Source organism: Trichomonas vaginalis, chromosome V (genome assembly GCF_026262505.1).
Source record: "Trichomonas vaginalis G3 chromosome V, whole genome shotgun sequence".
NCBI lineage: Eukaryota > Parabasalia > Trichomonadida > Trichomonadidae > Trichomonas > Trichomonas vaginalis.
The window spans coordinates 24,759,604-24,772,764 of NC_067207.1; the positions used below are offsets into that span (position 1 = coordinate 24,759,604).

The following is a 13,161-nucleotide window of genomic DNA, read 5'->3' on the forward strand; positions in this document are numbered from 1 at the left end:
ACCTACCCTTTTACCAATATTTTTGACTCCGTTCCAAATTCCTCTTCCTACGGTTTTTATTCCATTCCATATACCTCTTCCAACATTTCGAAAGAAGTTTCCTATCTTACTGAAGAAACCCATTTTACTATATGTAAAAATCTAATGTCCGCCTAGTCTCTTACGTTTCCTGTTGAGTTCCATAGCATTCTTTAACTGGAGCTCATACATTCTGTTTCTCCTCTGGTAGAAAACATATTCTGGGTCAACTCCTGTGTTCGCGTCATCTGCATAAAGTTGTTTATATCCCACTTCAGGGTTTGTATAAAACTCTTTCCATCTCATATTTGCATACCATGGTGGCAAACCTAAACGCAGCGTCATTTGACATGGCAGTTTGCATTTGTACATCTGTTGGCACTTGACCATAGTTTGCCATTGCAGTTTGTATTCTAACTTCATTTGGAATATTCTCTGGGTTTGGTTGTCCAGGTTGCTGTGCATTCGCTAAGTTCTGTGCGTCCATTTAATATTAGATAAAAATATCTCTTACGAGTACATATACTGAACATTTGCAGGCATTGGTTCATCTTCATATTCTCTGTACTTTTCTGCCACGTCAAAAGAAATAAATGACACAATGGAAAAAACCTAAAACAAGTAGTCCTATTTCAAACCACATTTACTTACTAATAAAATTTCTTTGTTATGACACTTTCTCTCGGTTTATAGGACCTCTCTCATATTCTATCTTGTCATATCTAAACTCATAGTCATGTATGTCCTCTAACCATCTCATAACGGTTTCCAAACCACTTTTATCGGATGTAAAGTAAAAGCATGGATGGTTATGTAAAACGTCTAAAGTTTCTAAAGAGTCTCTCAAAGTCCAGTCTACTTGGTATTGAAAATCCCATGTGTTAAAGAACGGCGGGTCCACTATAAAGAAAACATTTTCCTTGTCTTTATATTTTTCATACAACTCTGTCCAATGACATCTCACAAACTCTATACCCTCAATATATTTTTCTATGTCCTCTTTGAAAACATTTGTATAGTTAAGATATAAAACTTTTGACATAAGTGTTTCAATGTCATGAACTCTTATAGAACCACTATATAATAGTCTAGCAGATATACTATCCCAGTCTATATATTCTGCTTTTTTCAAAACCTCTCTCACAATATTTTTGTTATCTAATGGTATACGTTTCCATCTTACCTATAGGTATCTTTTCTTTTAACTCTTTCAATAATATTGTTTGTGTCTGGAATAATGTTTGAGACGGTCCATATAGTTGTCGAAGTCATTGCATATAATCTTTGAGTCTGGGAATATTGTATGGCACAAATGGGATATATAGAAACTTCCACCGAACAAATCTACAAATGTTAGACCATTCGGTAGTTTCTTAAGTTCTCTCAATATAATATCTTTACATCTACTCTTATTTCCAAAGAACGGTAACGGTGGTTTTGTAAAATTCATTTATATATAATAATAAAAATGTTTTTCCCTGAAAAGTGACAGAAAAGTGACAAAACATGAAAACATATATAATTTGTGAAAAGTGACACATTATATAATGTTTTCGACCCAGAAGAAGGCTTCTTCCCAGAAGCAATGGAGGAAGAAGAAGAGTCCTCCGAATTCACACCAGAAGACTAACAATTTTCCGAATAAAAACTTCATTTATACTAAACATCTTCGGGGCTAGAGGGCACGAAGTGCCTGGAAGCCCCACTACCTTTTTTTTATTTAATCTGTTTTTCTTTTTTTATTTTAAATAATTGAATATTTATAGTTGTTATGGGTCTTACATCATGTAAAACGAATTTTCTTAAAGTAAATTTACTTTTTCTTCAATCTTTCTTACATATTTATTAAAAAAAAATTATCCAAAAAAAGATGTTTTCGAATGAAAAAAAATAGAAAAATCTTCATTTATAGTCTTTCTTGAATGTATACGTTTTGATTTTTTTCTTTTTTAAAAAATTCAATTTCTAGAAAAATCGAGAAAAAATCATTTTCTTCTATTTTTTAGGACGCCATACCCATTGAAATCTCCTCTCAGGACGCCATAAACTATTCAATTATGGTGTAAACTTCTCAAAAATTGAATAGTTTACATCAGGACACCTTAGGACGCCAAACCTTTACGCGCCCAATTCATAAGATGAATTTGGGTAAAAAACACATTTTCATCAAGAGATTAAGACTTACTGTGAAAGTAGCATATTCAATCAAACTAATCTCAAACTAATTTATCTTGATGTTTGTCACTTTTTAAAAATTCTGGGATGACAGTTTTTGTTATTTGAACTGATTTTCATGAAAATGTTCTTTGAATTTCAAACTTGTGGAATAGATTCATAATTAAATGACGATTTTTGAGTATCTGTAATCTAATGTTCCTTTGGTAATGACTTTAATAATGTTCTCTTGGTTTACCATTCATCCTTTTTTAATAATTTTATTTACATGAAATATTTTCATCCATAATGATTCGTCATCATTCTTTTATTGGCAAGATTTAAAAATTTGTTGTACTTATAGGCAAACATTCATTATAGCAGCTGTCACACTGATTAAGTATACTTTTATAAGCAGATATTAAAAATACTCATAAAATTTGACTATTCACATTTTCATTGGAATAAGTGATATTTCGAATATGCTTACTAAAAAAGGGTTGAAATTATTTTAAAATAGTACACGCAAATTTTTATGCAAAAAATTAAATTAAAAAATAAGAGATATAAACGATTTGATTCGATTTGATTAACGTCTATAAATCTTATGTGAATAACACCTAATACCTTCAGTAAAAGTACGAAAATGTGTATTGTTAATGAAATAAAATAATTGATTTGCTGAATATTTTTCATTATATTCGTAAGTAAATTCGATGGTAATTTTATGCTGCCCAAGAGCAAGAGTATTTGGAATGGTTATATTGATCTTGAATGAAAAATTCTTTGGAAATTCTTCAGATTGAGATTGATAATTCTTTGTAAATTCTGTAATTGGAATATAATCAATTTTTATTTGAATATCAGGTTCGTCATCGGTGTAAAGATTTGAAATATTACCTGTCACAGAAATGTTTTTGTTTTTGTTATGTATAAATGTTCGATTATTTTGTGTCGTAAGTGTTAAAACTGGAATTTGTTTGAAGTAAATTTTCTTTGAATAATTATTTGTACTTTCACCAAGATCAGTTACTCCCCATACTTTAAGAGTAGAATAGTCTTTGCCAGAAATTGAATCAGAAAACGGACAATAACCATCAAAACTATATGTATGAATAGCGATATTTGGAGATATTCTTCCGGTTAATGAAATTTGATCACCATCATCATATTTACATAAAATGCTAATGCTATCTCCTTTAAATATTCCATGACCTTTGATATTAACTCCTTGATCTGTAGTTGTGTTGTAAAGAATTTTTTCAAGATTTTCAACATATATTGTAGATTTAATATCATATTCAAAATCAACTGAAGCAATGTTTGAAAATAAACCATTTCCGTAGATAAGTTGAGTATGTAATGTGTGAGTTCCAAATGATAATGTACTTGAAATAACACATGAATAATCATATGATTGAGATCCGATATCTTTAGTTATTTCTGAAGAATTAAAGTCATCAATCCATACTTTAAGTTTCAATGGTGATTGTTCTTCTTCTGTATGATAAATTAATGAAACGTTACCTGTGACATATCGATCTTCTGGAAAAACTAATTTTTGTTTTGTTATATACGAAAACGATAAAAACAGTTTGACAGAAAAGTGACAACTTTACGTGTCAAAAATATAAAAAGTGATATTTTATTCATCATTATCTTCTTCATAATTTATTTCATATTCTTCGTCTTACCAACAAAAGATGGGAATGTGAACAATTGCGGGCAATTTTTAGCCATTTTGGCTTGGAACTAGAGCCTGCGAGGTACATGGATAGTATCAGTACCTCACAGGCTCTAGTTCTCTATATGGCGCCGAGAAATTTTGGTGAAATGTGGTCGCATTTCACCAAAATTTTTTCGGCGCCATAGGATGAATTGGAGGGTGAGAGATATTATTTCATACAATACTACTCTCACCCTCCAATTCCCAGCCAAAATGGCTAAAAATTGCCCGCAATGTGAACAATTGCGGGCAATTTTTAGCCATTTTGGCTTGGAACTAGAGCCTGCGAGGTACATGGATAGTATCAGTACCTCACAGGCTCTAGTTCTCTATATGGCGCCGAGAAATTTTGGTGAAATGTGGTCGCATTTCACCAAAATTTTTTCGGCGCCATAGGATGAATTGGAGGGTGAGAGATATTATTTCATACAATACTACTCTCACCCTCCAATTCCCAGCCAAAATGGCTAAAAATTGCCCGCAATGTGAACAATTGCGGGCAATTTTTAGCCATTTTGGCTTGGAACTAGAGCCTGCGAGGTACATGGATAGTATCAGTACCTCACAGGCTCTAGTTCTCTATATGGCGCCGAGAAATTTTGGTGAAATGTGGTCGCATTTCACCAAAATTTTTTCGGCGCCATAGGATGAATTGGAGGGTGAGAGATATTATTTCATACAATACTACTCTCACCCTCCAATTCCCAGCCAAAATGGCTAAAAATTGCCCGCAATGTGAACAATTGCGGGCAATTTTTAGCCATTTTGGCTTGGAACTAGAGCCTGCGAGGTACATGGATAGTATCAGTACCTCACAGGCTCTAGTTCTCTATATGGCGCCGAGAAATTTTGGTGAAATGTGGTCGCATTTCACCAAAATTTTTTCGGCGCCATAGGATGAATTGGAGGGTGAGAGATATTATTTCATACAATACTACTCTCACCCTCAATTTTAATTACTTAAACTCATTCTATTTTTTTGACATGTAAATGTCACTTTTACTGAGATCTGACACAATGTCAGATCTCTTTTTTTCGTATATAAGAGTTTGTCTGTACTAACATTGATCAAACATGAAATTGGAAATGCTGCATAACAAATTGCTGTAGATATATGTGTGTTATTAATAGATATTGAATCAACTGGTGATAATTCATTAAAGTTTGAATTAGAAATGTATGTATTTGATGTGATGAAACATGAAGAAACTTCAATGATTGAATCTTGAATCATATCGAATAAAGAATACCCTTTGTTGTTTGCAATAATACTATCTGAAATCAAAACTCTATTGGTTCCAAATAAATAAATAACACCATTACTGTCACTTATTGTCAAACTGCATTCGTTAGAAATGATGTTGCAGTGGTGGATATTAGTATTACATTGATAATGATACAAACAACTTCTAGATTCGCATACATTTTCAATAAATGTTGAATAAGAAACAGTTGCAGTGTTCTGAGTTACAGATTGATCGTAACTAGAAACTCCATCAATTTTGTAAACTGAATATATTCTAGATATAAATGAATTAGAAATATTAACATTATTTATAACAATTTTTCCGAACTTATGACAAATTGGTGCTGATGTACCTCGACTTCCTGTGATAGTTGATTCATTCATGTAATTTTGGTCTCTATTAAATGAAGATTCAAAATAAGAATGTGGGTATTTATTATAAGTAACTGTATCAAAACTGCAAACTCGATCTTGTACACATTGGCCGTATTGATTGTAAATATTTCCACCTTCTTCTGCAGCGCCTTGGTTTGCAGCAAAAACACAATCTGAAACAAGAAGTTCACTACTGTGGAAATTATCTATTTTTATAATTCGTGAACTGTGATTCTGAAATAAAACTCCGTAAACATGATATCTTCCTTCTAAAAGTGAAGAAAGCTTTGAATTAGTTGTATGATTGACTGTTGGCTCAGAGCGGTAATAGTCATTCCAAGCTGCTCTGATAAATAAAAAATTCATTTTAATGTCGAAAAAAAATTAAAAACTGAAATAAAATTGAATCCAAAAGAATAAATTGTTTTCAGGATGTCGTACTGATGAATATTTATAGAATTTGTCATAAAATTTTAAAAAATTTCATAACTTGTTTCAATTTTTGTTTGTAAAATGGAACTTTTTCTTTGCTTGGAAATGGGTTAACTAACAATAAATTTCGATTGCGTTTCAAGTCATTTTTGCTTTAAAATCACTCTTTTTTATGAAAATTAGAAAATGAAATGTGATCGAAATCATTTAAATGATATCAAACTGCATTGTTTTTAGGAAATATCCGAAATATCGACGTCTTTGATGATAACTACGGCAAAATGAGAAACTTATTGTGTCAATAAGGTGATTTGATGTCAATTAGTTGAACATCGTGTTTTCGATATTGTAAAGTTAATAATTTTCTAATTTTAATTCTGAAATGATAAGTTTTCTGATAAAAATTTCAAAAATTGCTTTTTCTGAATTAGATGCAACATTTTGGTGTATTCATATTCGAATTTTTGTTTAAATTATGAATTCGATCAGTTTTGACTGCTTATAAATCAACCTTTTCAAAAAAGCGATGATAATTAATGGACTTGCTCTTGAATTTAACTAAGAAGAAGATGGTGTAAGGTTTCTCATCTGTTTTAGAAGCAAAAACTATCGTATTGTACTTATTTGTGTATCTCGGTATTGACCTGCTTCCCGAGGTATGAACATGAAAGAAAACCAATGCCAGATTGAACTAATTTTATAGAACAACAATGCTGGAATGACGCTCAGTGATTCTCTGTCCCATTGACTTTGGATTTTCTTACAAATAATTTTTTTTTCCTGAGGATTTCACAAAAACTCATATGTGTATGATTGATCTTACTGATTAATATTTTTTAATTTAGTGAGGTCTTTAAATTTGAGACAACTTTCAAAATTTGATCGTACTAAAAATATAGATTGCAATTGTCGTTAAAAACGCATATACCATCAAAGATCAAATTTAAATAAAAAAAAAAAAAAAGGTAGTGGGGCTTCCAGGGGCTGCGCCCCTTCTAGCCCCTAAGAAATTTTGCCCAAGACCCAAGAGGAGGACCGAACCCCAGCCGACCAGCCGTTGACTTTTTTGTAGAGCACTCAAAATAGTATAACTTTGTCCGGACAAGTAAGGGTCTATCGTCGCTACAGGAAAAGTTACAGGCGTTCCACGGAAGTATACTTTGAGAAGCCTTTTCCCCCTTATAGAATGAGATAGGACGGTTATTTTACAAAACTGACAACACTTTGACCGAGTAGTTTTTTGTGCTGAACAAAAAGTGTCATATAAACATCTGTCAAAAACCGCTTTTTAACTTCACTTAAAATGCCACGTAAGCTACGTAAGAATATACGTAAGAGGAAGGGAGCATTGAAACATCCAATAGTAAAACTGACACCACAACAACAGTTGCAACAACAAATGATGAATGACCCCACTATGTTGCAACAAATGTCAAGCAACCCTATGCTTTTAAACCGAGTTCTTGGTGCACAGAGTGGAGGTTTAAGAGCGGCACTTTTAGCGAAAATGGCAGGCTATGGTGGAGCTGCAGACGGAACAGCTTATAACCCTCAAAGTCAAATGAATTTGAGTTCACTCAAAAATCAAATAACAGATGTCAAAAAGTCAAACATAGACATACAGAAACAAATAAGTGAAAACGAAAAGAAACTAGAATATGACAGACACACAAAGAAACTCAATGAGTTAAACGTAGAGAAAAAGAAGAAAGAAGAACAACTGAAAGAACTAAGTACAGAGGAATATGCAAAAAAAGTGTCAGAAAAAGCAGCAGAACTAGCAAAAATGGAACAAGATGTTATAAATTTGAAAAACCATACTACTCAATATAAAGTACTGAAAGATGAAGAGATAAAACAAAAAGCCCTGAAGACATATATGGATAGCGATGAGTATAAAAAAGAAGTTGAAGCAAATGTAAAGGCAGAAAAACTTTTACAGTTGCAAAACCAAACCGTACAGTATGAAAACTTAGCACAAGAAAGTAAAAATAACGACGCAGCCATGCAAAAGGCAATGAAAAGCGCAGAATATATAAAAGCTAATAATGACTGGTTAGATGCCCAAGCCAACGCTAAAGCAGCCCAACTTATAGGGTCAATAAGGACAAAAATACAAGCGGATGAAGACAGTTCAAATGAAGCTTTAATGAATGCTGACTTTAAGAACGCCTTCGAAGCTCTTCATAGTAAGGTGAAACTAGTGAACGACTTCTCATCTGGAAAGAAACTGAAGTCTGAAGGTTTCGACAACGAGTTAAGAGAAGTAGCACAAAATATGACGAAAATAACAGATGCAGCAACGAGACAGGCAGTTCAAAGTGCCTATGACGCCGTTAGAGCAACTGTTGTGGAAAGTCAAGAAAAAGAGTTACAACAGACTAAAACAGACCTAGTAAATGCTTTCTTAAAAACGAAAAGTCAGGTAGGACATTATGCTGCAGATGGAACATATGTGCCAGCTGGTGGAACTTATATACCACCAAACCCTCCAAGAGAAGCACCTGCACCAGGACTACCTAAAACATTTACATCGTCACATGGACACAGACACAGGCATGCACCAAAACCAACACAACAACCAACACAACAACCAACACAACAACCAACAGTTCAAAACACTGCACCACAACCAACAGTTCAAAATCCAGCACCACAACCAACAGTTCAAAATCCAGCACCACAACCACAAACAGAGCAAGGACATAAAAGAAGTAGAGAACAAGGAAACCAAGAATTCTTAAAAATGCTTAAGGAAAATTATGGTTACCCAGATACTCTTGACTTTAGTGACAGATATAAAGAAGCTATTAGAAAGTTCAAGGAAGGAAATACTGACCCGAACCTATTTAGCTTTATGGTTCAGCACCAAATGGGATATAATTTCAAACCTGGAAAATACAAGCTCGCTAAGGGATATGATTTAATAGCATATCATCCAAATGACATGGATGAATTTACTCCGAGATATTTGGTGTCAGAGCTAAATGATAATTCAACTCTCTTCATGAAACGCGTAAAAAATAGAGACGGAACGAAAGAAGAAAGGGTTATGAATGCGGATGGCTTAAATAGGGAACTTGTTAAAAACGGTCTCGGAATATATGAAATGCCAGCAGATGAGGTACAAGAAACTCAACAGGAAGAAGTTCAGATACAACCAGACATGGAAGAAATAGTTCAGCAACAACAGCTAGAAGAGCCTGAAGGAAACGAACAAGTCCCTCCTTTGGAAACTAACTTCACAGAACTAGATGAAGATTTGGAACAGCCGAAAAATCTTGACCCTCAACAAGAGTATGCGGAGAATATGGAATCTTTCCAAGAGTCTAAGAAAAATTCAGCTGACATAGTAGAAGAATATCGAAAAATGTTCGCCGACATACAAAAGACTCCAACATCAGATGAAAATATTCAGCATAGAATGGAAGTACTGAAAGAAAATGTACGCAAATACAACAATCCTTTTTACTTACGACCATATAACGTTCAATCTTTGGCTGAACTCGGTGAAAATAAAAGGTTAAATTTCAACAAAACATATAGAAATGAAACATTGTTTAAAGTTCATTCAGAACCTAACCAATATGGAAACAAACCTACTTTTGTTTCTGCAGACTATGGAACTACAATGAGATGGGGTCATAAAGCTAATCCGGATAGGTGGTTCATAAACTTACAACCACAATTCCAAGAAATTGTAGACGCAATGGAAGTGAATGGTGAACCAGATATAGCTGGTATTTTCAGCGCGGCTTTAATGCCATTGAAAGATATGAAAGATGCAGATATTTTGGACCAGTATGAAATGAACATGGCTGATGGAAATATAACACCTGACGTTCTAGAACATTTATCTCAAAGAACTACACAGAACCATAGAGATGGTATATTTGGTGAAGAGTTTAGAAAGAAAGTTAGGGAGATAGAAGGAAGAGAACCTATTGTACATGACCTTGCAAACGAAAGTTTACAAAATGTCATAAAAACTTACTTTGCAGACAATGAACTGAGAAGGGATGAATATTTAAGAAAACTCAAATGGACAGTACCAAATGAAATGTTAGTATTGAAAAACATGTTCCTTGACAAAATAAAACCAACTACAGAAATAAATGACGCAAGACTGAAACATTGGGTAAAAGCTTTCCCATTCACAAAAGATATTATTGGTAACATGGAAAGAAAACCAGAATGGCTACAAAAACATATATTTGGAAACGAGCTTATTCCATATGGACAAGCTATATTTGAAGAGCTTGAACCGGAAACTCAGGAAAGAGTCATGCAAACAATACGCGAAGACTCAAATACAAACTATGACAAAATCTTTCTAGGATATAGGTTACCTGAGATGGGCGACCAGAGCCCAAAGGCAAAAGGACATGGGAAATTTACAACATACTAGGTGAACATGAGGCAAAGATGCAACAACTTGAAGCAGAGGGCAAGTTACCAAAAGCGACACCAAAGAAGAAGAGAAGAGTAGAACAAAGTGAAAGTAGTGAAGAAGTAACTTCATCTAGTGAAAGTAGTGGCAATGAAGGAAAAAGAAGAGTTAAAAACTCAGTCAGGAAGAAAGTAAAGCTTGGTCCGAGTGGGTTCTATTATGACATATAAATCCAACTATTCTATATTTTTACCCATATGAAATGTACGCCGCTCAGAATATAACGCCAACAGTTTTGGATGCCATGAACGGAAATGTTTCCGAATGGTATAACGAATGCGACAATGCCATTAGAAGGTCAGAAATAGTTCCTGGAACTTACGAATATACAACTGCTGTTTCTTATGGAAACGTAGGTGAGTTTGGAGAAGGTTCTTCAACAACAGTAGATATTGCTTGCGACAGGTTTCATATTATTTCTATTGACAACTCATTCTTATACGTGGAACAAGACATTGAAATAAAACCTTCTGCCAAGTTGTCTGACAAGAAAGGTTGCAATGGAATTTTCTATGTCGGATACCAATATGCTCCAGAAGTTTTCATGGGATATAAGATATATTCTAACTCTGACTTAGTTCAAACAGTAACATGGGCAAACTATGAATGGTTCGCTTTGAGAAACTCAGTACAACCACAAGCTAGAGAACAAACAGACCAGTATGCAAATATTGAGAAAATAAGAAGACTTGACCCTAACGTTCCAGGAGTTTATGTTAACCTTTCTGGTTCAGATGGAACTGCTGCCACTAAAGTAAAACTGAAACTTAGAGTTCCTTTGTCATCTTTCCTCATCTTCAGGTTTTTAAGATACTTGCCAAACTGGGCAGGAAAAATTTCTATTGAACTTACTCCAAGCAAAAATAACTTAGTCATTGCACCAACACAAGACCCATTCACTATTACTGTAGCTGGAACTGGTGGAGCCAAGTTCTGTGACTTTTGCAAAGACAAAGTTGACTTAGACTTTGGTTTCTCAAACTTCAACAATGAAGTAAACTATTATTTCAATGCTGCTGGAACTGCTTGGGACCCAGTTAAGTTTACATGCGAAAAGTTTGAATGCAAGAGAATAGAAAGCAGACTTGCAGTCTATATGTTGGACCCAGATATTTCAAATGCTTTAGCTGCCAAATATATTGCAGTTCCACTTATGTTCCCTATACACCAAATCTGTCAAAGACTTTGCAGGTGAAGTTGGAAACCAAAGTGCTGACCCAGGTGCAAGAACAGATATTGCTTTAACAACTGCAATGAAACATGCAGATACTATGTTTGTACTGTTCAGACGAACTATAAATGACTATTCTTGTTTCTACAACCCCGGTATTAAATATCATATAAACATAGATGGCAAATATTATCCAAGAGAAGAATATTCTACAGTTGAGGATATGAGGTCATACAACTTGACATTAGATGCTATGAACTTTAACAACAACTTCACAACAACCATTAACCCTGAAATGCAAAGTTCTATTATGCCATATGTGAAAGTATGGACTCATACAGGAGGTCAAAAAACTCAATATACAAATGGAGACCGTTCAAACTTTTGGCTTGGCATTCCATTTGCTGACTCAGAAGACTTTATGGGTGGTATTTCAACTGTTGGTACTGTACAAATACAATATACTGGTGACAGAGACGGTCCAGATGAACTGAGAGCAAAGAAGTTTACAAAACCAATAGCACTTTTCACGGAAGATGCTCTTTTGAAGATTCGTTCGATGAAACCTGCTGGGGCTCCTCAGATTGGCATAACGACAGCTTCCATCGAGCAGATTTTGGCAGCAGGTCAGTAAGTTGTCCTTGAACTGACTTCTCTCCGTCAAATGTTGACAGTACGCCAGTTTTGACATAATATTGTAAGATAAACTTACCTTTAGAAATATCTGTAAGTTTTGAAGTTATATTTTTGTCTGCTTCAAGAACTTTCACCATTTCAGTTATACCAACTTTCTTTGCTTTATGGAAATATTTAGGTTCAGCAAATATTGCTATTCTATAACATTTACCATTGTTTGTATAAAGAACTATTCTGTCAATGTATTTGTATTGTTTGTGTGTGTAAACTTTGTTCTGCTTCAATTCGAAGAGATACTCGAATACGTCCATCTTTTTATTCTAAGTAAAATGTCATTTCCGAAAAATAGAAGCGTGAGTGTTTCAAAAGGTTTAATGGCGGTGGCAGATGTGAAGTTAAATTCACCAACTCAAACAAACAGTCAAAGTGTTGTTGTCAATGTCAAAGACAGAGATGTTGAAGGGGGAAACCATACGAAGACAAAGATGGTATAACAATTGTTCCTGTAAAAGAACCAACATATCCTGAAGTTAGCAGAGACTTAAGTTCTGTTGCAGATATTCGAAACGACTACCAACAACTGAAAGACAAACTTCAAACTCAGGAGAAGATTTGTCAAGCTTTAAGTATAATGTTAAACTTGGTCGAACACAACCCTGTAAAAGTGAACTCATATGTCATTGCACCTCATGAAGTTTTGAAAGAACTATTGAAACTTTTGACAGAGGCAGCAGACGATATAAACATCAATGAAATAGAACCCGACATTAGTTGCTGTGGTGTTCATATAATGTCATTGACAAGATATACGTTATGAAAGGAGGTGAAACGTTGAACTTAAAGTATAGTTTCCCAGACGTCATAAAAATATTTGACGACCACAACATTTCCTTAAAATTTATTTGCTAAGTAAAAATGTCAAAACTTCTTGAAAGATGTTTGAAGAAAAATAA

The 13,161-nt window shown here is 34.0% G+C and overlaps 2 protein-coding genes and 1 pseudogene across 3 annotated transcripts, besides 7 other annotated features; all 3 read left to right on the plus strand.

The window, feature by feature from the left end:
- The first annotated feature begins 1,736 nt into the window (after nucleotides 1-1,736).
- Nucleotides 1,737-2,146: a mobile genetic element.
- A 1,593-nt stretch (nucleotides 2,147-3,739) lies between these two features.
- Nucleotides 3,740-3,801: a mobile genetic element.
- A 120-nt stretch (nucleotides 3,802-3,921) lies between these two features.
- Nucleotides 3,922-4,030: a mobile genetic element.
- A 141-nt stretch (nucleotides 4,031-4,171) lies between these two features.
- Nucleotides 4,172-4,280: a mobile genetic element.
- Nucleotides 4,281-4,421: 141 nt separating this feature from the next.
- Nucleotides 4,422-4,530: a mobile genetic element.
- Nucleotides 4,531-4,671: 141 nt separating this feature from the next.
- Nucleotides 4,672-4,780: a mobile genetic element.
- Nucleotides 4,781-7,254: 2,474 nt separating this feature from the next.
- Nucleotides 7,255-7,896, plus strand: TVAGG3_0397220 (protein of unknown function, DUF4106 family; the record flags this gene model as incomplete). Its single annotated transcript, XM_051232560.1, has 1 exon — nucleotides 7,255-7,896. A coding segment is annotated over one exon (642 nt), but the record flags the coding sequence as incomplete, so codon positions are not given.
- Nucleotides 7,897-9,525: 1,629 nt separating this feature from the next.
- Nucleotides 9,526-13,161: part of a mobile genetic element that runs on past the window's edge.
- TVAGG3_0397240 (protein of unknown function, DUF4106 family) lies at nucleotides 10,604-11,576 on the plus strand (the record flags this gene model as incomplete). The annotated part of the gene is made up of 1 exon (XM_051232561.1): nucleotides 10,604-11,576. A coding segment is annotated over one exon (973 nt), but the record flags the coding sequence as incomplete, so codon positions are not given.
- Nucleotides 11,701-12,206, plus strand: TVAGG3_0397250 (annotated as a pseudogene). Its single transcript has one exon. A coding segment is annotated over exon 1 (506 nt).